Genomic DNA, 25,536 nt, shown 5'->3' on the forward strand with positions numbered 1-25,536 from the left:
TGATCGCTGACTGACGATTCCCTGGTACAGGATATGGAAGGAGAAATATAATCCGAAGTAAGACACGATAGCGAGGATTTAACGATTTCGGCCTATGAATTTCTATTATAGTTACTTTTGATTCAAATAAATGATAGTTCAGCGAGAATTAATTCAAATTTCCGGGTACACCCTTATTTCGCCTTCAGTTTTGGAAGCAAGTAGAAAGTCACTTAAGTAAAATTCCATGATTTGATTAAATTGGAATTAAAAAAGAATATATCCAAAGAAGGTAAGTTGTTTTGTTGTGGTTCATAAAATGGGGTAAAACCAATTCTCAGGTAGCCAGTAGAGGGGTGGGGGGGTAGAATTGGCTCAGCTGGCTCCTGTGAAATGAACCGAAACAGATAGACAAAAGACAACGGTATAGGGTAGAATGTTTGAAAGTTAACGGGCAAAGAGAACAGAGTCAAAGTGGTTCAGCAGGGACGGAGTCCCCCTTTGCGTCACTTTGCCGCAGCAAAGGCTGTTGTAATGAATAGCCATTTCCATAAGAAATCATAGTCATAATCATGTCACTAAACAGGAAAGCAACATTAGGGATATGATCCCCAGGTAAATCGGATTAAAAAAAAAAAGAAATTTGAAACAGGAATTTGGTTACGATTGGGTCAAGCAAGCCCGATCCAGCGCATAACTAGGGAGGGGAGAAACGAGGACCATGCGCAATCGCTAGAATAAACTGACATGAAACATGAAACGCGACAGCTATGAACAAAGGCATGCAGAAATAAAAATGTCATAAATTTCCAAGGCATCATGAACATGAGAAGCGAGGCAGAGCAGACAAATAGAAACACATAAAAGAAGCAAATCCAGGATAAGGGCCAGCGAGCTAGACATATTACAAAACAAATTATCAATGGGACAGCGCGAAAAACACTTGGAAAGATAAAACGCGTACAAAACGCTAAATACGGGCTACACGCAAGACAGAATTCAAAAACAGACGGCCCAAAATCGCAAGTCCCCGCAATCCCAACTGTAACCGAGTCCATCCCTGAGGTTTTGCTGCGATGAGGTTGGAAAGAATTGGGGGAGAGCGTTTGTACGTTCTTGCCAGTACCATTGGGCATATAACCACAAAAGTGTACAGAGTGTATAGATAGCGGAATGCAAGAAAGAGTTCACAAAGGAGATAGCATTGCTGGTCAAGCGCTGTGGGGAATGGTAAAAAGAGTGGAACCAAATCTTCTTGTGGGTTGGCTGTTGCGTGCTGATGTTTTCTGGGACGCAAGGGTATTCTGTCGTTGTCTGGGTGGAGTCGTTTTGTGGGAAAGCGAAATAATAAGGTTCAGTTGTGACAAAGGATATTGTAAGGTGCAGTGTATATAGTTAGATCGTAGTATGTAGAGCATTAAATAGGAAATGTGCAGAAGTGCCGCGTTCGTTGGTCGTCTGTTGCCCATGTGAACTGTATGTGATCTGTTGCTGAATGGTTTGTTATGGTCGCCCATGTGGAGAGGTGAATCAGGCAGACAAAAATAAAATTAAAAAAAGTTGAGTCGCCCCTGAATTCTTCCCTTGCGGTCGCATCTAGTGCTGTAGGTCTGGTTTCCGAGAAGAGAAGTTGAAAGATTTGTTTCGAAATATGCGCGCTTTCCTAACCTTTTTTGCCCGTTTTGCTAAAGAGAATCCCGAAGAGGATGGATAAAAAGACAATAAAAATCAAACGTAAGGCCTGCTTGTAAATGCTGTTCATGAACCCGCCACAGTAAAAACACAGTCGACCTAAGGAGGAGATATTCGTCACACAAATGGAATTGTTGCTGATCGCGTCAAGCGGAGTAGGATGCTCAAAGTCATCGTACGATAAGTCCGTTGCTATTGTTTGTCATGGAGAAGGACAGAGCAAGGAATAGCTGTGAGGCCTGGTACCTTAGATGTTAAGACTGACAAGCAGCTCCGATTTGTTCATCTTTGACAGAAGTAGAAGCACTACATTCCTTCACCATCCTCCTGAAATCTCGAACCACCTTTTCTGGCACCCTGTCCCATAATAAAGAGCGTGAATAGATGTCAGGAGCACTTTTGGTATGCTGCATGCCGGCATTGCGCATGCTGGCGTAGGCTTGCTGGAAATTCGACGGCGGAGGTTTAAAATCACCTCCATCATCTTCCAAGGTGGTAAGAGACCTATACCTTTCAGTGGTGAGAGAAAATATTTGTTCTTCCTCTTGCTGCTTAGTAGGCGCGACAAGGTTGCGATGCAAATCATCGAGATTTGTTGTAGAGGATACTCCGCCGGAAGTGATCTGTGCCATTTCCGCACCTGAAATGGTGGTGGGAAGGTTGATAGTGGCAGAAGTGGACGGGCCTGGAATAGCCCCAGGATTGAGGGAATTAGCAGCATCGGTCGAATCAGCGGATGCGAGGACAGCCCTCAAGACATTTGCCGATTCCACACGGTATTCCTCTGATAGAGGTGGAATGGCAGGGGAGACTGTGCTGCTGTTCGATGCAATAAATGCACCAAAAAGCAAACACATGTAAAATGTGTTCCAGCTGAAGGGCGAGGAATCGGTATGGCCCGGGGGCTTATCCGAAGATTTCTCGGCCTTTTTAGAATTCACAAGTATCGAATTGTCAGACACAGGTGTAGGTGTACTAATGAGGCCATGGTTTTCGGTACCAAGCGAGAACTCGTTCACCATCGAGAAGTCATCCCAAGGAGCATTCTCCATTGTGATGTTCTCATAATCGGAGAAGTCGTTGCGGAATGTCGAGTTCGGGGCCGGTTGGGCATTAAGCTCTACTTTCTCCAGGTGTTCTCGAAGAATTGCGTTTTTCTTGCGAAGTTCACCGGTTTCTAGAGTGTGTGACCGAATCATTTCTTCTTTTTCTATGTGGAGTTGGTCGATGTACCCGCGCAGGTGCTGCTCACGTTCAAACAATTCCGCTTTTTCCCGATGGTACTCTGCCTCCCGGAGTTTCATCTCCCGAAGGGCTTCCTCGAGCTCATTGATAAGAGAGGAGGACCGTTTCTTGTCTTCCTCGAGCTGTTCAGTATGCACCTTTTTCCGCTGGCGGGAGTCAAGTCTATAATAACGTCAGTTTGAGATTCTGTTCCTTTTAGGTGGGGAAGTGTAGTAAGATCCTCGTACGGATGGATAAGGAAACAATGAATAGAAGGAAAAAGGGAGACCATACGCTGCCTGTCGATTTCTCAGCAGACGTTTTTGCTGTTTCAGCTCTTTGATCTCATCTTCATCGGTACATTGACTGATCAACATGTCAATGTTGCTGAGAGTCCTCTCAGCGGGAATGTCAAAACGAGCGTTCTTCTTCCGGATGCCATCCCGCCGCAAATGAAGCGGGGATCCATTCCGATATGTGGTATTCCGGACGGTTTTGCGCGTGCCTCAGCAGCCTCAGATGTCCCGGATACCCAGCCTTGACTGGACTGAGGAGACATGGGGGTAGCAGTAGACCCAGGGAAAGTCGATCCAGGTCGATATGGAATATGAGAGAAGGAAGTGGGGTTAACGGGACCAACTGCACCACCAGCAAAGGGGTTGCTGGAATTCCCATCGTAGTCGTGGGGGAATTGTTCGTAGATTGGGGTAGGTGTACATGAACCAGAATCAGCGGAAAGAGGCCATGATTGTGGCTGGCCGTAGCTGGCGGACGGTGCTGTGTCTACTCGGACAAATGGATTTACGGATTCAAAGAGGGGAGTAGACATTTGAGAGGCATGCCGCGATTGGGATTCTGACCAAACTGAATTTCTTCGTGAGAAATCCTCTGGAGTGTGATCAAAGGATGACCGTCTGGGGTCGTTCATGGAGGGGATATCTGAAGTGGAGGATTCGAGGATCTTATCATCCAGTACGCTCATCTCATCGTCGGCGGAAAATACAGGTTTCGCATCGAGAGTAGAGGGTGACTGGTGATAGAACTCAAATGTCGACGAAGGTTGATATCTTGTCATGGTTGCGGATGTGAATGTAAATATATGTGAAGATGGGTGGGAGGATTAGAGTGGGGAGGGGTAGGAAGCGAGATAAGCACGGCGTTAATAGAAACAGGGTCGTTAAAAATCGTGAAAGGTCGTTAAAATGAGGAGAGAAAAATGCTGCGAATAGAAAGCCTCTTCGAGAAGGGATGAAAGCTAGAGGAGAGGAGGAAAGTCGTTTTTGTGGAAGGAAAAGTGGTAGGATGCGAGGAATAGAAGAGGCGGTGTGGTTGGGTGGGAGGATAAGCAGCAGATATGGGGAAGAGCAGTGGTAGTTCACGTAGTGTGTGTGTGACCCGGAGGCAGAGCAGTGCGGGGAGGTACTATTATTATTATTTGGTATTATCGATGAATTAATTGTCAAACCAGTTCAACAACCGAGTAGACAATAATAGGAAGATAATAACAATAATAATAGAAATAATACTATGTTGATCTATAGGTGGCTGGTTCGATAGGAGTGAGAAGAACGAGGAGTTCGAGGGCAGGTTGGTTTAATATATGAGGGTAGGAGGATGCAGGAGTGTATGTCTTGGATGCGTAAATGATATAGCGGTCTGCAGCTGCGCAGTCATAGAGTGAAGAAGGGAAATTGATTGAAGGGAGCAAAGATCATGAAGAGGAGGATCGAATAAATAATATAACAGAAAATGTTTCTTCGAGGATCTCGAGTACTGTATGTTTCGCTCGGGTTTCAAGGCCACTGCTTTTGTTCGAAAGGGAAGCTCCATTCTTCGTGCTGCGGGCAGATCCTCTAAAACGTTAGTTTTTCCTGGCATCTCGCGCAAGCCAACCTCTCCCCGTCCAGTCGGTCAACGGGTTTGGCGAACCTTGCAGTCGTTAGCATCGGTTTGAGAATGAGTCTATTCCACAATGGGATCAAGCATGGAAGGAAAGCCCGACGTATCATATCGGAATTCAGGCATGAGTAGAGAGCCAGAAAAATAAAATAATCATAATTCGGGAGGCAACATTCATGTCAGAGCCACTGTCAAATCAAGGCCCGTAACCGAAGGCCCATATTGCCCTGGTTCCTTTTTTCTTTTCTTTTTTTATGGATGAACCGGATACTCCGCCAAAAATACAAAAGTGTGAAAGAGAAACACCACACATTGCAGTCAGAACGTTCTGTGATTGTTCTGGTCCCGGGACTGATGAATGGTCCCGTAAGATGGGAGGTCCCAGGGTCCAAAGGATCCCCAACATAGGCGTGTGGGATCCAAAAAGTAAGGCGACGCTTTATCGTCCGTCTCGAGCTCGCCGCATGGTAGCGATTGGTCGCTCTGCCTAGCATTGGGTAGACGTGCGTCTGAGACTCCCAACTGGCTGTTTAAGCAATACCTGACCTGAACAGGATCCAGCACCAGGGGACACGGGCCCGGCTCGCTGAGTGGCTGCCACGAACCCCAGCACCAGAATTTAAGGTCCCGGTCGATTTCGCACCTGGAGCTAAGATATACTCAGTAGACTTCGCTCCTCATGTGGTCGCTGCCCTTGCGCTCCTCGTACTATACCTTTTTGTTCTGGTCCCGGGAAGCCATCCACCATCTGATCATTCATATTGCGCAGCATATCTCCGTCTTTATTTATTATTCTCCATTCTTATTCTGCATAAGTTCGATACGCGTCTCAGAACTTAGTACATGGACCTGAACATGGGACATGTACAGTACATGTTCAACATGCATGCACCATGTCATCGGGAACCCTAATTTTCTGGACAGTGGATAGCCATCAATATCGAGAAGAGGGCATCGCATGGTAGAAATGGTAATGGTTTTCATTTCCAAGCAAAGCAACAGTGGTGCTGAGGATGCTATCCACCAAGTTGTCTCTGGGTTTCTCTCTTTCTCGTGTAGTTCGGGGTGTCGTGGTCATGTTGCTTCGGTAAAAACTGGCAGTTGAGGAGGAATGGATGACCGTTGTTTGGATGACCTCATTCGTGCTTCCTTCTCCCTCTTAACTTTCCTGCATCCCGCTTCAGGAATCGGCATCACTCTCTGTTGACCTCCCTATCTCTTCATATTCTACAGATTTATAGAGTACTGGCCAGTAAATTCGCCGAACACTGTCCGTTCTCGCTCTGGCATCATTATTCTCCATCCTGTTTCAACATCAATTTACGACCAACTCTGTTCTAGAGCCCCTAAAGATAGACTCTGAAGTTCAGTTATGATAGCTTTTTCCTTGAACCCGCATCATTCGCATGATGCGTACGTCTTCGTCATCACGATACCGCCTAGTGTCGCTCCCTATTAGTTGATCTTTTCAACACATTTAACACCTCCATGTCCCACGATCAGAAAGACCGGCGTTCCATCAGAATATGCGCCTCCCTGTGACTTTCTCTCGTGTCTCTTCTTATCCCCATCTCCCGATCCCTTTCCTTGGCAGCCATGTTTCCCAATGTAAAAAGCAGATGCCTATTTCCCCATTAAATACGGACTCTAGTCTGTTTTTTTGTCCTTCTTCCTGAGAGGGAAAGGCGTGAGAACGAATGGACGATCTACAAACCCAAGATCTGAACCAAAGCACGGGGAGAAAGAAAAAGGAAAAAAAGAATCATGAGAAAAAAGAAAATAAAATTCATGCGTAAACACCACACCCCTCATCCCCCACTTGCGCTTTTCCTCTTCAAATCGAAAACCGAACGATCAGTACGGCAAGTAAATGCTTTGTTACCTAGGTAGTTTAATCAACAAGCCAGTTCATCAGTCAATCATATCCAAGGTCTCGATTTCAGTCTGCTCCTTCGCTGAATAAACAGCCAGCAGTCAACTACGACCCCACCCAGTCGGATGGCGCCCCCAAAGACCCAGATGCACGAGAAACAATCATAACTAATCAATGAAGGGCCGATAACCGGCTAAAGCGAAGTAAGTGCGAAGAGAAGAGACAGAAAAGGATCATTTCGGCCTGAACGCCTCACATCTCAGACATCTGAGCCCGAGCAGCGAAAGAGATTCAAGTCCTGAGATCGCCTCGCCCCTTTTCATGATATTCTTTGCCTCTATTAACAATATCCTCATGGATACTACTAGTTCAAACATCGCGAGGACGGAAAAATTTTGTGATTTTCTTCAAATCTATCTTACCGCCAAGTTTTGCCTGATTGTACAGTACAATACAAATGTCTGGTACAATTCCATAAACCAGGGGAAGGGGGTATCTATTTTTTAACCGCCTGGTAGGATCATCGGTTCCGAATAAAAATGAGTCTATGCCTTATTTTGGGCCTATCTACTTCAGGTACGCCTGGTCTCCGTATTAATGTTTAAACAGGCCCACATAATTGATAGTGAAAGAGTGAATTTCCTGTTTATGCAGAGAGAATGTGTCAAACTGTCGGTCTACTTACCTCCTTTTCAGGGACAGATGAGCTTGACGGAACCAACAGCGTAATGATTCCCAAATCCCCCCATTTAGCGCCAGACCTGGCCTACCAGATGGCGGGGTGGTTATTTTCAAAGTCAAGTTACATACATGGTTAGTTCACCTTTGATGGGTGGATGATCAGCGGGCGATTTCCGTCGCAGAGAGTGTTTACTTTGCACCGATATGTCAATGCTGCAGTATGGTGATGAAAACGATGTGATCATAATCAACATACCTACATGAACAAAATTTAGAGAAAACATGAAGTGGGAGGGAAATTGTTCGAAATCAAGTGGGGTTCTCGCCCCGAAATGACAGCGATCCCAACATGTACCTACCGGCGCAGTAAGGCTTTTGCGAAAAGTTATGAATAACTACGTTGCCACTGTCAATAACTAATTAAGTACCTATTAAATAACAGCTATTACAGGATTAAGAACAGGGGGTATGGATAACTAACTATCCTATCAGGTATCTTGCATACTTGTCCGCTGTTGTATTCCAGTTTCATCTGGCTACCCGTTCTTATGTAACCGCTACTTCTTAGCCAGTTATTTTTCGTTTGCTATCGTTCTCCCCAGAAAGAAACTTGCAGAAACTTGCCTCACCTCTCACAAGTTTCTCAGTTGTGAAAAATAACCAAAAATTATACGCCACGGGCGGAGCATCAAGTTAGTTAGTGTGAATACACACTAACTAACTAATCTATCCTCGAGTGGACAAGACTGGAAAGATGCCTTACAAAACAACAACCAGGGCAACATCCACACCTACCACCTCAACACTTGACAGGCATGAAGTGAAACGAACCAGAACGGGCCAGACAGAATTTCAAGAGCACAACCACGCAAATATTTGTACGGAGAAAAACTGAGAGCCACTCATTTCTCTCGCTACTTACGCGCATCGGACCACGGATATTATAACAATACAACAAGACGCCTCGGTCAGCTTGACGTGCCTTCACGCTGAGAGGAGGCGATGTTATTTAATTGATGACATTATGAGCCTGAGGCAGTCAGTCACCGCTTCTTCTAACGCGGCGCGTGCATTTCAATTGCATGTCCGTAACTCTTCTTGTCCGTTTCGTCTTTTTAGGTTAATTAACTGACATCCAATTCTGACCTGAGAAAACCTACCGACATCTAGTTACTGGGAGTTTCTGCACTCTCCACAGACCATGGGCTAAGATTTCCCTTGCACCAACAAACATGTGTTTTTCATCATAACCTTCCACCCTGCAAAACTCAGGCAACGAGGCTAGAGAACGTAAGGCATCGATAGACCAAAATTGCGGCACGGACAGCCAATTAAATTTGAGATCCCAAATTCCCTCCATCATTATATCATTAAAGATTGGCTCTGACTTTGCCATCCCACACTCCCATTCCCTCACTGCCACCATGCGAGTCTGAACCAGCCCTATAAAAAAAATCCATGTAAAATATAACGCGTTCGTGCCTTATCATAGGGCCAAAAGAAAAGAGAAGGGGAAATGAAGACACGACAAGGGTGATTTGAAAAAAAAAAAAAAAAAAAAAAAATCCTAGAAGAAATAACAATAACAACAATGCACGTTATCACGCTGTGATAAGCAGGGAACGCGGGGGACCAGGGACGGGCCGCGGTGCATAATTTAATCTAGCCGAACTTGGCGTCTGCTTGCCATCTGGTCTGGTCCTTTTCTTGAGCAGGGCAAAAGAGGAGGAGAAGACGGAAGCTGGAATCACAGTTCAAAACAGGATTCATTTTCCTTGCTTTGTTGTTGGTTTGGGGCTTGGGGGGCTTATCAGCGCACAATTCCTTACCTGGGTTCAAATGCTGGGATCGAGGGGTAGTGTGGGGTTGCGATTGGCGGATCGCGGGGGTGTGCTTACTGCGTAGAGGGGTAAAGCTGCATTTGGGCGATCTCACTATCATTGCATTTTGCATGCTCTTTTCATGATGAGGATAGTGAACTGGGCGGGGAATATGCATGGCGAGTTGTGGAAGACTGCGAAAGGTGTACTCACTCAGTCAAGGGCCTCCTCCGTGGCTGACGCCTACAGACAAAGTCAGCTGATGCTTTCCAGCAACAGACGGGGCATACAACTGCGTAATGCACCTGAGACCATGCCAGTGGAATGCCAGACCGCAGTGTGTTAACCTGCAGTAGAAGTTGTAACGAAGTCCCATACAGCTTCTCAAAATGGAACTATCAATCCCACTCTCTTTTCTTAACTTCTCTCCCTAGGCTTTCACATCAAAACCAGAACAAGCAACAAAGGACAAGCCCTGGGCGTCATCCCATATGCTGCCGGTTTTATGTCCCAGGAATGCATACAAGGGAACCACGCTTCGATAACGATCTTTCGTTTTCGTTAGTTTTAATACGGCTCTCCTCCAATTCTCAAGGCATCCATCCTAGTTTCCCTAGGGTGTTAGCCAAATGAACACTTCTAAACACCGAGGATACAAGAGCCGACGTAATTCGGGAGTTCTTTCCCAGATATCCATCTAAAAAGCAGACCTGAGTTCCAGGCGTCGCATTTTGTGCGAAGAATACCAAGCTTTCCATTGTCGGGTTCTGTTAGTTGGAAACTTTTCCTGAGAATGTGTCTCTTCTGAGCTAAGTATTGGCATGTAGCATCCTATCAAATAGGTATAATTGGTTCAACAAGCGTGATCAGATTGCGCAAAATTTAAAAGCAACCAATTATATTGAAGCAAAGATATCAGTGGGTCTAAATTTGGCGCGCTTAGCGCCTGAGTTCTGAGCCTAATCAATCCAAATTGGGCCTTGCGCACGAAGAGCATATGACTCTCATTTCGTTGTTTTCATTTCGATCTTGTACTCTAGGGACGTGTTTGATTTCAACCCTTTTCCTTGCCTAGCAAAAGAGTAGGCTGATGGACTTGCTGTTTCTCCATTGACAGAAAAGTATCTATCATGTTTCATCTCTTAGGATATAGGTCATCTGTGATACAATATCGAACGTCATCCGTGTTTCATAACCCGTGTAATATATGTCCCGAATTTATAATTAGTTGATTGACTTTCATCTACCACAACTAATTACTAGTACTCGACTATTTTCGGTGTGTCCCCAAAATTACCCTGATGTGGCAACTCTGTACTTCTCACTCTGGTTTACCCAAATAGTGCCGGTTTTCCATCACCGAGTTTCTACAACCAACGCCACCACCCTACCTGTCAACTAATTTTGCCTCCCTAGCCTACGTTCGAACGATTCCCTAAGCATCAGCTTAAATGGGGCCACATTCATACATATGTTTCAGGCGATATGCATGCACTGTATGTACAAAGACATCAACTAGCATCTGATTGTCCGAATGAACAAGAACGGTTGTTATCTCGGTATGATACGAACCTATTCACACCACCTTTGACTCAGGTACAGGAGATGTATATATGTAGCTTTTCTGAATGAGGGAAATGGAGTATGTCATTGCGCATACTCTAGTCTACCCCATCAATTTTCTCATCATGCATCTAAATACACCACACAACGTTGGAATTAAAATCAACCACGTCCAGCTTAACAGGAAGCAAATGGGGTACCGACGAAGTAGGACAACCCACTACAACGTCATGTCCACACCACAATGTCGCCAATACACCAAAACGCATGTCAGACTAACGGGTCCATATTTCGTGGGCTGTCACTACGAGGTAGCAAACGAGCACCCTACACGCGGTCTGTGGCAATAGGCCGGGCTGGCCGTCCTTCCGATTTGGTTGATTCAAATCAGCTATCATGCATGCTGCCATATACATATATATATGGGGTCTATCTAATGGAATAGCATGTGTGGGCTGGTCGAGTTGACGATGAATTATTACCTCGACTGCTTCAGTAACTTTCTTGAATATTTAAGGTGAACTGTTTCCGTTGTTGCGTTTTTGTGTTCGCATTCATGGCCCATGGTACCGGGTCCCTGAGTTAGTTTATATGTACGGAGTACATGTACATGTACATGTACATTAACCTCAAAGAGCCTATTTACGTCACTTGGTTCTTACTTGGTTTTTTTCGAGGGATGGATTCTGCGACTTGGCGTGGTGCTCGAAAGAGGGGTTAGAGGTATAGGCGAAGAGGACCCAAAGCTACAGGGCAATTAAGCACTTGAAGGAAGGCAAGCTAAGGAAGGGAAAGATGTCAGAACACCTTTGGCCTAACTAAATTTGAACAATAAACCGGTTTCCATATCTCCTTCTCAGTAGCTTTCGGAGCCAATATTTGGCATGAATACTATGGGAAGGAAAACGAAACTGAGGCGGAGCTCGTTGTCCCCCATTGCGAAGCGTAATGTGGCCGTATCAATCAATCCACATAGGGAGCAATCCTATTAATCTTCTTCCAAAACCTAGAATACACCTGGACAAATTTATCTCTCGTTCGCAGATTGCTCAATTGCAATAAATACTTAAACTACACTGAGAGTACAAATATACATAACATGGAGTTGAAAACACGAAAAACGGTAGTTGCATATCAGCTATTATGCACTATGCATGAGTTACTGCCCGACGACGACAACGATGAGAGAAGATAAAATGAGATGGAAGAGACAAGCTAAAATAAGATTAACGAACAGAAACTCATTGGAACGGGGAACTTGAAATGGTCTATCATGCTGTCAATTGTGTTGCGCCATGGTCAATCCATTTTCTCCTATATGTTTTGTTTTACCTCAATGGATGGCCCCTTGCCGCAGAAGTCGTGCGCTGTTAATTAAAGGCTATTTACTGTATTTCAGTTTCGACGACTCTTCCCCCTCCAGCACTGGCCTACCAACCTATCATGTATGGCAATTGGGATCTAGGTGTGGGTGTGAGTTGTCTGTATGTTTAATACTCCCACTCTTTCATCACTTTTACAAGAACATGTGAAAACATCCAATTCACAAATAAGAATGCAGAATATTTATATTAATTTTTACTCAATGGGTTGTTGCTCTCTTCGATTCTTTCTATTTTCAACAAACAATAACCTTAAACTGAAATTTGTTTTCCTTCCCATTTCTTTCTGCTCTTAATTTTCCCCAATGGCCTAGCGACCACATTTTTGGAAGTGACTATCCTGTACCGACAGGCATGTATCAATGTTGCCTTAAGCTATCAGGGCAATGCAATACAAGGGTATCTCCTATTCCTATGACCAAACCAAATGCAAAACAAAAAAGAAGAATCAGAAAAGAAACGGGTAGTAAAAATTAATGAATATGAAAGACCAATGGCAAAAAGGGTCTACCATTCATCTCAGAGATGATTTTCGGTAGACAGGGATAATTCGAGAGATGCATTTAGAAAAGTCACAGGATACGCCATATGGTATCATTTATTCTGCCCTCCGTTAGAGGACGCTCATCGCCGTTGCGTTTTTGAGAAGGGAAAGAAAAAAAATGGGGAGGGAAAGTTATGGAGAAGCCAAGGACTTCTGAAAGGGTTGATCCTTACGGTAATTCCATTCCCGATTATCAATCCTTGCGGGATTCCTAGGAGCGTCTTCTCCCAAGCTTTTCCGGCTGTTGGACCATTTAACAGAAGGCCCAGACACCGGATCAGGACGAAAAACGGACAAAATCTTGTTGCTGTGAAATTTCGCCTGTGTCGACACCCTCTGTGATTATGATGGGGTCATCGTCAGAATCGTCGGAGTCAACATCATCTGAATCAATTTCATCGAAAGCCTCTTCATCGCTTAAAATATCATCGTCGTCGGCGCTGTCTCTATCATCAGTAGTTTCTGCCTTATTAGCTGCAATCTTGCGGATTTGACCTGCGCGGTCCACGTGAGGGAGCTGGCACTTCCGATTGCCGCAATTCCCCGTGTTAGCATAGTCGGGACATTCGTGAACATGACGCTGGTCACAGATTTCCCCTTTGCTGCAGTAGCCCAGAATCGCAAAATCGTGACAAACAGGCGCACCAGGGTTAACTCGAACGTGTGCATATCGGCATGATGGATTGGAGCAGCGCCCACGAAGGAAATGCAAACACGAAGGGGACCTTTCGGCGCTTGGTTCGTGAGAAAGGTCACACGCCGAGCCAGCTGCACATTTGCCTGTCTGAAGGAACTCTTTGCAGATGGCAACTTTATTAGGATCGTGGATATAGGGGCAATTTGGCCCTTTGAAGCAGGAACCTAGAAAAAAGATATTAGTCAGTACGGCAAAACGCACACTTCCCCAATCTAAACCCGTATGGTCAATCGGCATCATGATGGTGGGTGTGGTGAAGTCTTCCGGAGGGAGAGAGTCGGGTACCCGTCGAAGTAAATCTTTTGCAGCGTTCATTCTTTTTCTTAACAGTCCCAGTTTTCCTATAGTTTATATAAGTTAATGACAATATTGAAGAAACCCTACCAAATAAACGCCGTCAGCCTGCTACATACTTTCTTGAAACCACTGATCCTAAACGATGCAGGTTTCCTTTTTTGCTTCTTACGAAGTTTACACCACCAATGTTCACCTTCTTGGGAGTAACGTTCGCCGCCGACGGTTCATCTAGAAAGAGTAAGCCAGTTTCAGAATCGCCAGCTATAGGGATGTATATCTCACTAGGTAACCGAATTAGTTTGCTGCCACCTCGCACCACTTGGAACGGAACATCTTGAATGGTGATTCGGTAGGAAGCCGCTCGTTGCCCAACAACCGGAGTTGCGACCGGTCGGTATCCGCCAACACCCTGTACATATCTCAAGACCTTGGCCTCCTCTCGCTGTGCTATCCTCTGGGCTTTGAGCTTGCGGCTCTCCTCGATAGCCTTGGTTCTGGCTTGAGCTTCTTTATCATATATTGCAGAGTTTATGAGTTGCATGTGGCGGTCCCTTTTGGCAACCCATCCATTTTGGCATACAGGTTTTGCTTCATTCATTTCATCAGTTGATGCATTACAGGATGGGGTGCCGCTCGCACTTTCTGCCGGCGTAGACAGGTTGCTGAGAACTAGCGTTCGATTTCGATGAGGAGCTGCATGGCGTCTCGAACTTGGATGGCTAGCTCGTCCACGATAGGGAGCCCATCCCGCGTGACGTCGCGGGTGGGTTGAGTGGTAAGATGTATAACGTCCGCCGCGTGATGGCTGGGTTGGGGGTGTAGCCTGATTTTTATGCTGATTGATTTGCCCTTGAAGCACATCAGAATAAATCAAGTATCAAAATAAGCCTGATGGGAAACTCACCAGCAAGCAGTCCAATTTTAGCTAAGAGATCCTGGTCTTCTGTCATGACAAAGTTCGCTCTAGGGCCACTGTAATCCTTGTAGATGCTTATCACCTGTGTTGATACAACACGTCGAAGTTGGAGCAAGGTGAATTGAAAGGAAAACGTCCCTGCCATTCGAAATATCTGGAAAAGATGACGTGTGGTAGTCACGTGGTACATCCGTCAGGACAATTCGTCACGTGGCGGTGTCAAAGCCAGAGCAATTGTCAACCTACCTTCCTCCCAGAACTGAATGAGCGGAATGACATCCACGACTTGAGCTGCTGAAACTACGGAGCGGGTATTTGGGAAATATCGCATTCAACCACGGATATAATATTGAATGACAAAAGTGGGAATACGGGCAAATTCCGGACACTCCTGCAGCCACTTTGAAATATCTCTAACATACTTCGACGTCGCGTGAACGAATTTCCAAGACTTATATCAGATAATTGCCGCTGGATATACCCGTGACATGGCTTCGGGACCAGGCCCTGGAGGCCAGCGAATTAAACAAGAGCCAAGCCCAATGCCTATGCTCAAGCCAGACCCCGATGCCAAACCTGAAGCCTCTGGGCCCGTATCCGACGATGATATATACGAAGATACTGGAGATTTGGATTTTTCTAATTCAATGCAAGATGTTTGGTTGACCCGTATACCGAAAATGCTTTGGGAAAATTGGTCAAGGCTCGAGGATGACGAGGAAGTGCAAATCGGCAGCATCAGGGTGGAGGGCGGCCCTACGGACATTAAACGTGTATGTGCCTCACTTTCCATGTTATTCTCTAGAATTAGCTACTACAGCAAAAGCGAGAATAAGAATAACAAGAATAACGAGAAGAAGAAGAAGAAGAAGAGGAGGAGGAAGAAAGTTAATTTATCTCCGTCTAACAGGTTAGCATGCGCCTTGATGACATACCCCAAATGAAAGGTGTTCCAAAAGATTACAACCTGCGGCGACAAAATGTCAATCCTGATAAGTCAGCCTATGCGGTACAGAACACATTCATTTTCACCGAAAAGGACCTACCGGGATATCGGGACAGGACGCATCTACTGTTTAATGAGGCGCAGCCGCATGGAAGATCATACCTATATGAGCAGACAAAAAGAGAGTCTAGGAAACGAAGCAATCGCAAGAAATGGGAGCCCTACACTCGGAAAACAATACCAAGTACGTTTATCTATCTACGGAGCTTTTAGGACAATATAGGAACATATTAACAGATTGTTTCTACCGCATTATCTAGAACAAACGGCAATTGTCGGCAGCGTCCGTGACGAATTTAACTGCCTTCCGGTAGAAAACGAGGAGTATCAGAGAATGGCTGAAGCTCGGGCACTTGACGTTCTTAAACCTAAGCGCGAAACATTATATATTGGCAAAGTCAGCGGTGAGATGCTTAAACCTAAGACCGTTGCTGCCGCCGATAAATCTACTTTTATTGTAAGTCACAATACATATTCTCCTTTAACCCAACTATTGCCTTAAGTCGTTCCCTTTCCTAACTTTTCGATCAGCAAGTTGCCAAACCTCCTAAAGTGCGCGCTCAAGAGAATAAGACGGCGCGCATGCCCCAAAACGAGCTTCTAGATCTTATCTATGGCTGCTTCCGACGACATAAATACTGGCCATTCAAATCTCTCAAAGCAGAACTCAAGCAGCCCGAAGCTTACCTCAAGCAAACCTTGGAAATGGTAGCCCATCTTGTCAAAAGCGGGGATTTTGCCATGACATGGGAACTTAAGCCAGAAGCCAGGGAAAGCAACTACGCAGACGCCTTAGCGTACAGAGATGCTAAGGAGGAGCTCCCGCCTACAGCGGGTTACAATTTCGACTCGGAAGGAGAGCCAACTGCTTCGGGTGTTGGTACTGATATGGACGATGACGACGCGAATGTTTCGTTTGAGAATGTAGTATAGATTGGCGGAACGGTCATCCAAATGAATTTATCGGAGTAACATGGTATGGCGTCTGAGAATCATCTATTAGTAAAGGGGGCACTTCTCTTTTTCTTATTTATTTTATGTACCCCTCACAAGGAACATTAGAGGATAACTAAGCTTAATTGGACCAATGTCTTAGTAAATAGTTTCCGCTGTCCTTGTTACACTGCTTTTGGTGGGTGCCGATGCATGCCCTTCGTTTCGAGTCACGGCCAAAAGACTGGAGTTTATTGATTATTCCCAGTTAATCAGAAAACCGTTTCCGTAACCACATCCATGGAAGCTGTGATCTTCCACCTGACGCCCAGACAGTAACATTCAACATTCCGACTCGTATCATATCTCATAATGCTGGTGGATGCTGAGAGCATGGAGTCTTAATTATTGTACAATACATGTCTAATGCTTTCCTAGTATTTATCATAGCCGGCTTGAATTTATGGCTGAGCCCGATCTATTCTATATCTATAAAATTTATTCCCATCCCTTTAACAGATGGTAACTATGTTGGGACTGCTGACTAAGCCAAATGAAGCCTAAGAGTTGGAGCGGGCGAAATAGAATATGTAACAATGTTCCCTTCATTTAGCTCCCTCTTCTTGCCGCAATACCTCCGTTCTTCCTTGTAACTAAAGTATATAAGGGCCATCATTTCCAGCGTTGGCCCACGAGACTCACCCACTACCATACCCGCAATGGCGGATCCTAATGTCACCTCATCCTTAGCTTCTATTGAATCAACAACAAACCAACAGAGCAAGCCGCAGTTGTACAATGAGCTCCTATCCAAGATAATATCATCCCCATCATCCCCAAACATTAAATCCAACATTAATGCATTCCTAAACTCCATCCTTGGCGAAACCGTCGGAATCGTCGCTGCCAGACCCCTCCTCGATAACTTCATCAACTCTCTCCGAAATCTACCAGCTCCGATCATAATTGCGATTGGACAAGATGCGCTATCCGAGATACAATCCCACTCGACCTCTGCTGAGGCACAGGATACAGTTCTGAGGGAAATTCTTGCAGACGCGTACGAGGCGGAAGAGAATTTTACACAGGCAGCTAAAGTCCTACAGGCGATCCGTTTCGATAGTTCCCAACATCTCATGTCTGACGACGCGAAGGTACGCATATGGATTCGTATCGTACGGCTATATTTAGAAGAAGACGATACCACAAATGCAGAGAGTTTCTTGAACAGAGTCAAGAACATGCCCACCAAGATTCAAGACCCTGAGTTGAAACTTCACTTCCAACTCTCCCAGGCCCGCATTTCAGATTTTAACCGCCGATTCCTCGATGCAAGCCAGCAGTATCTCAATTTGAGTTTATCTGGGGATATCGAGGAAGGAGATCGTCTCCAGGCTCTTTCCGCAGCCATTATATGTGCCGTTCTCGGACCCGCGGGGCCCCAACGTTCCCGTACTTTGTCCCGTCTATACAAGGACGACCGATCGTCGTCTCTCGACGTATACAATATATTGGAGAAGATATTCATGGATAGGCTACTCACCGCTGGAGAGGTGAAGGCATTCGCTGAGAAGCTAGTCCCTCACCAACTAGCTGTAACTGCAGATGGATCCACAGTGCTTGGTCGAGCTGTAATCGAACACAATCTCCTCGCGGCTAGTCGTCTGTATGAGAATATCCACGTAGAGGAATTGGGCAACATTCTTGGACTTGAGGCCAGTGGTGATTTGAGCGCCGGGGAGAGAGCAGAGGCATATGCTGCGCGCATGCTTGAGCAAGGGAGATTAAAAGGTACAATTGATCAGATTAAAGGCGTGATTTACTTCGACTCGGGAATCCCTGGTGTTGGCCCCACAGCAGAGGCGGCAGGACGAAGTTTAAGAGCCTGGGATGCTGGCGTTCAAAACTTGGCTGAGGAAGTTGAAAGCGTAGCTGCTTCTATCATAGATGAGTTTCCGGTACGCCAATATTTTATTACCCTTTTCCTTTTTATTGCATCGCTATATTTTTCACCGTTCAGTTCGTTTTTCTATCCCTTTCAACTGAAAATCTAAAAGAATCTAACACTTGAAAATCCAGGACTTTGCCGCTACGCAAATGGTACGTTAGGAAGATCAAGTGATAAAAGTGTCTGATACACCACAGCAATGCTTTACTGTCTCAATACATAGCTACCATCATACCTTACCCGGCTACAACACCGGAGATAGAAAAAGGCTGTTCCAAGCTTATGTGAGATGAAATCACGAAAGTTTAATGAATAATAGCAAAACGTGTTATGAAGCACACGGAAATCCTACGTCCATTCCATCCCACCAGTACTCCTAGGCATGTGTACAAGTTTCGCCTGGCGTGGCTGCCTGCCCATATTCCTTCGAACCCGAAAACGAAAGTGGAAATCGATGTCGAAAGAAAGAAAGAAAAAGAAACCAGAAAAACTCGATTTATTTCTATATTTCTTCCGCGCCTGCCGGGCCCCTGGACTTAAACTTGCGACTGTTGTAGGAAAGAGCATACGATGGAAAAATTTTTGGAGATGGAGTAAACCAAGGAGCAGAAGGAAAGGAAAGGAGAAAAAGTAGCCGACAATCTCCAAAGAGATCTTAGAAAAAACGACCATCAAGAAAACTATAAAATAACTAATTAATTGATATGGAGGGGAGAAGAAACCTTCTATTGTAGTATTTCCAAGCAAAGGGGGAAAAAAGTAATCCAACAAACACAAACCCTACCCTTTCTTTCTTTCATTCTTTGGATCCTTGCAATTCAGTGAAAAGAGAGGGGGGGAAAGAAAGTAAAAGAAACAAAAATAAAACAGTGGAAAATGCGCAAAGGAAAAAGGAGCCCAACTCGTCAATAGCCATCCCTATTATCCAAAGAATCCGCTCCAACGTTAATGTACCTACTCCCCTCCCCTCTTCATCGAGAATGCTTCAGACTTGTGTATTTGATGAATACTTTTCATTCTCCAGCCTAACGCCTTTCCTGGTTCCCAACTCAGCGATATTGTGTTGAAATTTCCATCACCCATGTGTAAAGGGGCTTGTAACTGGGCAGATGTATAAAACTTTGTTCCTCACCCCCTCAAAATCCGCCATCTCTTATCCTCTTCTTGTTAGATAAATTTCTCTCTTATTCCCGTGGACGGATGTCCTTTTCCATTACTCATTTCATTCATTTTTTATAGTCTTGTTTTCTTTTCCTTAGTTGGTTCCGGGTTTTGGGTTATCGGGGGGGAAGCAGGCAGGACAGTGAAACGCATTTTATTATCCTACCCGATCGTCTCATACCAACAAATGCTAAAAGGAACAAGGAAAGCGTAAAAAGGGGGGGAGGACGAAGTTATTCATATCAATCTTCCAAATTTGCTCATCATCAACAGGATTGAGTGGTGTGTGGCAGGGAGGAAGTAGGTGAAAATAGGGTGTGAAACTTGTGTAAGAACTTTAAGAACCTCTCTACACCACATATCATCTGTACGTATCACATCAACTAGCTTTATTCCTTTATACATTATCCTTCCGCTTTTGTTCCCTTGCACCAAAAGCAAATCATGTGTGTGGCAGCGAGAGAGAAATTTCAGCACCTAATTTATGAATGATTTTTCCTTCCTTTTTGTTCATTCCCCTCCTTGCAAATTAAACAAGAGGTAAAAACTACGCGGGTTCAAGACGCGAGGACCAACACAGCATAAAGAGAATCGACAGAGACGGAGAGGGAAAGGGAGAGCGAAATGGGTTCAAGGTAAAGAGGGAAATAAATTGTATTTGCTGGCGGAAGGCCTGCTGCTAATGCCCTGATAACACAAATTAAACTGGGCGAGGTGGATTTTTGCTGGAGGTAGTAGAAGTAAGTGTATGTAATAGATAGATGGGTGGATAGTGTCGTGTAGGACTGGGATATTATAATCAAGGGCAAGAACAAGGTGAGGCGATGCAACCAGCATTGTTTCATTTTTATTTTATTTTTCCCTTTTTCGTCTTTCCTTCTTCGTCCTTCTGCGTCGATTCACAGGGCTGAGAACACGAATAGCTATAGAAAACAAATATATGTTAGAGTTTGAGAGACCAAAAATTGAGAAGGCAAAGCAAGAAGGATAACTATGTAAAATGGGTTGATAGGGCAGACAAAATAACGCAAGGATAAGAAGACTCAAAGCTTACATTGTTAGTGGCCGCGATTGCAATGCTATCTTCGAAAGGATGCCAACTCATATGCAGAATTTTTTTGTTGAAATCGATTTGATCTGCGTCTGTTTCTTTCTTCATCCTTCCACCAGCACCTGCAGGACTACCAGCCCTCGATCCCCCCTTTTTATTGGTTGACGCGGAAGAATTTATGGGAGTCGGTACGCCAACTTTCTTTGCCTTGAATGCAGTCTTGTCGGCCTGGAGGACAACTTCGGTCTCCTTGTTAGGGTCGGAGGGATAGATCATAAAATTATTGTTGTAGCTGCCAGTCATGACATTCTCCGCATCGCCGGAAAATACCACCTCGAATTTATCAAAGATGCTGTCGTTTTCATACGTATCGCAAAGCCGGGGGCGGAGGTGCTCGTGGATCGGGATCGTTTTTATAGGCTGTCTTTCCATGTTGACATCCCATATTTTGACGGTTAGGTAGTCGCGAGATAGTATATAGCGCCCGTCATTCGAGAAACGGACGTCAGAAATGGAGGAAATGATTTCGGAAAAGAAAGAACGGGAAGAAGCATCCTCTTCTTGCTCGAATTCTATTCAAGGAGAAATTTGAGGTTAGCAGAGATGGAGAGTGATATGGAGTCAAAAGGTCATTGACGCGAGGGATGATGGACTCAAAAACGTACGTTTGTGATGCTGATCGCAGAGAGCACTCTGCCTCATATCTGCGAGTTTGATAGTTCCCTTGGAACTAGCATACATGAACCAGTTACAACTAGTAGGATGGAATTCCGCAGCTGTAATAACTTCCGTCAGTTCTTCCATATTTGCGGGCTTAATATCAACAATATTGAAGCTCTGATCCTGGATATTTAAGTTCCATAGGTTGATTCGAAGATCGTCACTGCTGATGAATGTTTCGCCATCACTGTTGACCGATATGCTATTGATGTGGTAAGCATGGGCATTAGCATAGATACGTCGAGGAACTGCAACAACTACAGTGTCGTGATGGGTGAGGCGAGGCAGTTTGAGCGAGGATGCGTCACGGAAGGAAATTTGCGGGGCGCGTGGCATGCCTCCACCAGCTACAGCGCCTGCCGGTGTGAGATCATGAGAGAGGTTATTTTCCGCAACGACCTTTAACGACTTGTCAAACACTTTCCAAAGCTTTATGGTCTTATCGTTGGTCGAAAGGAGATAGTGGGATGCATTTTGTCGTCTGCACCATTTTATTTTGTTGATTTTCTCTTCAATCTCTAAGGACTTTAGGTAATCAAATTCCGGCTCGTGAGATTGGAATTCGGTATGGAATTTATACTCGCATGTTTTTTTCTACTCGGGACAAGTCAGAGTTTCTGTCTTACGCTCATTGAATGACCGAGTGGGAATGTTTAAGAGCAATAGGATACCGTCTCGTTTCTCTCAAATAATACTACTCGTCCTCCTTTGTCACCCGTTGCAAGGTAGTTTCCCGTGTGATCGAACTCAACCGTTGATATGATATCAGCTGTAGGAAAACGAGATGCATCAGCGCTATCCGTTGCGAAAGTTGAGAGGTCGCCAAAGTATCTTCAGCCAAAAAGGCCGGAAAAGTGCGAGGGTGGGGGAAAAGTGGAATAATATAAGTAAAATGGAGGGATCAAACCATCTGTAATGTCCTCCACATCCCCTTTATCGCCGAAGCATCTGGATTGAAGCTGTTAGAAAGGTGTTCCACAAGTATTAAAAAAATCCCCACCAGTGCTCCTAAAGATCGCAACTAGCAACAAAATTCCGCTGGGGGCTCAGGCGAATGGAGCCCGCGGGAATCTGCCTAGGGTGTTGTACGTATTTTCCAGTCGCATTGGATGATGTGGAAAAGTAGTGAAAATGGGAAGTAGTGGAGCGCTTACTGTGTGAACTTCCAGGTAGGTGAACCTGGATCTCCGTCTACCATTTTTTAAGAACGATCAACCCTCTGTTATGGGTTGTGCACAGACAAAACAAAATATCTAGCAGGTGGTGAGGCCTGGGTGATTGCTTTTCTGCTTTCTTATCTGCGGGGTTATGTGTGTTGAGATAGTCAATATCACAGGGCTTGCACGAGCAGGGCCGGGAGGGTTGGAGAGCTGGCGCGAAATGGCGGGGGAAAATGGACACACGGGACGTAAACACGCGGACGATTACAATTAGGTTATCGAAAGGAGATGGAAGAATAGGAGTTGAAGAAGAGGAAGAGAAGATAACGGTCTATAGAAGAGAACTGTTTGGTTGTGGCCTTTGGTTAGTTATGACGATGTGGGCTGGTTGGTTGTTGACGTGGGAGGAATTCTGGCAATGCGAGCGGGCGAGCAACCAAAGGCAAAAGAGAAAGACCACAACACTCAAACAGCAGCCAACTCGCCTGTCCAGCGGGCAAGGTCTCAGAATCAAACACGGTGCATTTAAATAAGGAGGGGGAGGAGTGGTAAGCAGTTTCTTTAAGGTAATTACTTACCGGAGACTAAAACGAAGCAAGGACAATGGTCAAGAGAAATGGGTGGCCTGGGAGAGGTAACTAACGTAAGACGACCGAGCCAAGAGAGAAGAGTGGGAGAAGAGGGGAGGAACAGGAAGCTAGAGCAATCGCAGACCTAGAGAAAATGAAAAAGAAATGGTCTATGGCCGTTGGAACAGGATAGGGAGACGAAAGCAGAGTTGAACGGAGAGGAGAAGCAACAGAGGAAGAGGAAGATGGACAGGTCACACCCCGGAAAGGCAAAGAGGCTCAACAAACCGGAATATGGAGAGGGTGCGCGGTTTGTCGTCACAGGTACCGGGCGGCGGTTTTGGTGGGGGAGGTACACGGAAATACCTCTTATCCCACTTCGCCAACAGACCAGGCTGCTTTGTCGTTACTCTTATCGCGCACTAGGTTGAGTGTATCTTTTCTTGTTTTATTCCAGTCCTAGCCTAGCTCAGTGTGGTCTCGAATATGGTGGTCCTCCTGTTGGTTGCTTAATATTACCATCACCTTCAGTGCCTAGGTAGTTTTACCTTGAGAAATAGCTATTTTCGCTTCCAGCTTAATTATTTTTACTCTTTCACATGTTATCAACACCGACTTCATTCTTCTCACCTGTCAACCCACCATATAGCCAAAAGGATATCACTATGGATTTATTAATGGAACAGAAATGAAGTCTATGATATCCATTGACAACACGCGTTTGCCTCTCTTCATCAATTCCAGAGGCCTTGAATATACGTATAAAAAGTTATATATACCTCCGGAAGGGAATTTGAGATTTAAACACCAAACAAATGGGTAATAATCCTCCTTCATCTCGCCCTCACCAACAGTCACAGCGGGGTTTGCGAAATGAGGAACAGATGCCGCCACCCTCCTCCACCTCTGCCACCTCGGAACCCGCTCCGCCAAAATCCTCAATTGCAAGTAGAATCCAACATTCCGCATCAGGATTGCTACAAAACACCTTTTCAGGGTCTCCCTCCCGCTCTCTAGCAGGCGACATATCCTCAACCCTTACTGCAGGACTAGGCTTGTCCAGCAAAGGAAGCTCACCCTCTTCCAACGCTCATGCGCTGCTCCACGCTGGTGATTCAGCGTCTGAGAATACCCTCCATTCGCATGGGTTAAGCCTAGGTCAGCCATCAAGCCGTGCAAGCGGAGCCCAGAGGTTCCCTTCTGAGTCATTGCGCTCCGCTCCTCTCCCGGCGACAATGAGCCTAATTGATGAAGATGATCAAAGAGCTTGGGAACGGTTCCAGGATCCTACGCAGAATAACATTGCCGGCCACGACAATGGCAATGACACTCTCTTTCTAGACCCCTACGATGCAACCAGCACGAAGGGAAAAGGAAAATTAAGAGCAGGGGAGATGGAAGATCTCCTCGATCCTTCCACCTCTTCCAACCCTCAGCAAAACCTGCCCAATGACGACTTCGACTCTGCTTGGCACAACTCCTCTCCCGCCGGAAACACCACCCGCAATCACAGTCATAAACCAAACGACCCCAACATCGGCACATACCACCGGGCTTCATATATCCCTCACTCCACAGACGGTCAAGACGTCATCGCCCTCCTCACCTCTCCAACGTTCCAACCAGCAACATTCGCAACCCCCGAATCCCCGCAAAGCGAACTCCTCGAGCTAGACCCTTCCATGCTACAGCAACCGCCACCGTCCTCTTCTGCCTCCCCCCCTTCTTTCTCAACCGAAGCAACAAAAATCCACCCCTTCCCCCCAAACCAACTCAGCCTCATCCCAGACATCAACTCCATTCTCTCCGCCATCCAACAACAGTCGCAAGAACCACGCCAACATGGCCAGGGCGGGGAATGGGACTGGACAACAATGCCTGGCATAGCAGAGTGGTTGGAGGTTGATGGGACGTACCAGGATACGGTGTGGGGTTTCCTGAAACCGTATGTGGAAGCTGCGAAGAAGGAAGTTGTGGAACGCAAGGAATGTGGGGAGGATGGCGGGGTTGCTGGGACGGGGGAAGACGGGCCAGCGGTGAAACGGTTGAGGATGGTTTTGGGGCACTTGAAGGCGAGGCTTTAGGGGTAAGGAGGTATATTGGGGGGAAGAGGCAGGTATTCGGTTTGGTTCATATATATGGATGGTTGATTTAGACGTATCTGTATATAGTTCATTTTGAGTTTCTTATTTGATGTATAATTTATACTGAAGATGTGTATATAGTTAATCATTCTAACGATTGTATTTTTTAGGAGGGCAGGACTTGATCTATGCCTGGCGGATCGCTGACCTTGGCGGTAAAGTACTGGGATAGTAGTTTTGCGCAAGTACCCATCTTTCTATAAAACGCTTAGATAACAACTTATTCGGACCCTGATCATTCACGCTCTTTCCGCGCCCGTTTGATTACGTCCCCGTT

The 25,536-nt window shown here is 45.5% G+C and overlaps 9 protein-coding genes across 9 annotated transcripts; 4 read left to right on the top strand and 5 right to left on the bottom strand.

The window, feature by feature from the left end:
- Positions 1 to 1,642: 1,642 nt before the first annotated feature.
- HCBG_01911 (uncharacterized protein) lies at positions 1,643 to 3,970 on the bottom strand (the record flags this gene model as incomplete). The annotated part of the gene is made up of 3 exons (XM_045428960.1): positions 1,643 to 1,863; positions 1,937 to 3,078; positions 3,387 to 3,970. The coding sequence occupies 3 exons, from the start codon at positions 3,968 to 3,970 to the stop codon at positions 1,643 to 1,645; spliced, it is 1,947 nt and encodes a 648-aa protein (XP_045290746.1).
- A 1,142-nt stretch (positions 3,971 to 5,112) lies between these two features.
- On the bottom strand, positions 5,113 to 5,754 carry HCBG_01912 (uncharacterized protein; the record flags this gene model as incomplete). Its single annotated transcript, XM_045428961.1, has 2 exons — positions 5,113 to 5,437; positions 5,687 to 5,754. 2 exons carry the CDS (start codon positions 5,752 to 5,754, stop codon positions 5,113 to 5,115), a joined length of 393 nt encoding a protein of 130 aa, XP_045290747.1.
- Positions 5,755 to 7,036: 1,282 nt separating this feature from the next.
- Positions 7,037 to 9,346, bottom strand: HCBG_01913 (uncharacterized protein; the record flags this gene model as incomplete). Its single annotated transcript, XM_045428962.1, has 6 exons — positions 7,037 to 7,102; positions 7,353 to 7,428; positions 7,478 to 7,604; positions 7,708 to 7,754; positions 8,509 to 8,791; positions 9,178 to 9,346. 6 exons carry the CDS (start codon positions 9,344 to 9,346, stop codon positions 7,037 to 7,039), a joined length of 768 nt encoding a protein of 255 aa, XP_045290748.1.
- Positions 9,347 to 12,282: 2,936 nt separating this feature from the next.
- Positions 12,283 to 14,712, bottom strand: HCBG_01914 (CCCH zinc finger protein; the record flags this gene model as incomplete). Its single annotated transcript, XM_045428963.1, has 5 exons — positions 12,283 to 13,518; positions 13,640 to 13,695; positions 13,768 to 13,879; positions 13,934 to 14,500; positions 14,556 to 14,712. 5 exons carry the CDS (start codon positions 14,710 to 14,712, stop codon positions 12,935 to 12,937), a joined length of 1,476 nt encoding a protein of 491 aa, XP_045290749.1.
- A 343-nt stretch (positions 14,713 to 15,055) lies between these two features.
- On the top strand, positions 15,056 to 16,506 carry HCBG_01915 (transcription initiation factor iif; the record flags this gene model as incomplete). Its single annotated transcript, XM_045428964.1, has 4 exons — positions 15,056 to 15,340; positions 15,478 to 15,757; positions 15,834 to 16,030; positions 16,105 to 16,506. 4 exons carry the CDS (start codon positions 15,056 to 15,058, stop codon positions 16,504 to 16,506), a joined length of 1,164 nt encoding a protein of 387 aa, XP_045290750.1.
- A 719-nt stretch (positions 16,507 to 17,225) lies between these two features.
- HCBG_01916 (COP9 signalosome complex subunit) lies at positions 17,226 to 18,788 on the top strand (the record flags this gene model as incomplete). Its single annotated transcript, XM_045428965.1, has 2 exons — positions 17,226 to 18,464; positions 18,774 to 18,788. 2 exons carry the CDS (start codon positions 17,226 to 17,228, stop codon positions 18,786 to 18,788), a joined length of 1,254 nt encoding a protein of 417 aa, XP_045290751.1.
- Positions 18,789 to 19,990: 1,202 nt separating this feature from the next.
- Positions 19,991 to 22,584, bottom strand: HCBG_01917 (phosphoprotein phosphatase subunit 2-beta regulatory; the record flags this gene model as incomplete). The annotated part of the gene is made up of 5 exons (XM_045428966.1): positions 19,991 to 20,538; positions 20,670 to 21,238; positions 21,332 to 21,980; positions 22,058 to 22,217; positions 22,541 to 22,584. The coding sequence occupies 5 exons, from the start codon at positions 22,582 to 22,584 to the stop codon at positions 20,515 to 20,517; spliced, it is 1,446 nt and encodes a 481-aa protein (XP_045290752.1).
- A 195-nt stretch (positions 22,585 to 22,779) lies between these two features.
- HCBG_01918 (uncharacterized protein) lies at positions 22,780 to 23,079 on the top strand (the record flags this gene model as incomplete). Its single annotated transcript, XM_045428967.1, has 1 exon — positions 22,780 to 23,079. The coding sequence occupies one exon, from the start codon at positions 22,780 to 22,782 to the stop codon at positions 23,077 to 23,079; it is 300 nt and encodes a 99-aa protein (XP_045290753.1).
- Positions 23,080 to 23,930: 851 nt separating this feature from the next.
- On the top strand, positions 23,931 to 25,199 carry HCBG_01919 (uncharacterized protein; the record flags this gene model as incomplete). The annotated part of the gene is made up of 1 exon (XM_045428968.1): positions 23,931 to 25,199. One exon carries the CDS (start codon positions 23,931 to 23,933, stop codon positions 25,197 to 25,199), a length of 1,269 nt encoding a protein of 422 aa, XP_045290754.1.
- Positions 25,200 to 25,536: the final 337 nt, after the last annotated feature.

This window comes from Histoplasma capsulatum, assembly GCF_000150115.1.
Source record: "Histoplasma capsulatum G186AR genomic scaffold supercont2.2, whole genome shotgun sequence".
NCBI classification, from domain to species: domain Eukaryota; kingdom Fungi; phylum Ascomycota; class Eurotiomycetes; order Onygenales; family Ajellomycetaceae; genus Histoplasma; species Histoplasma capsulatum.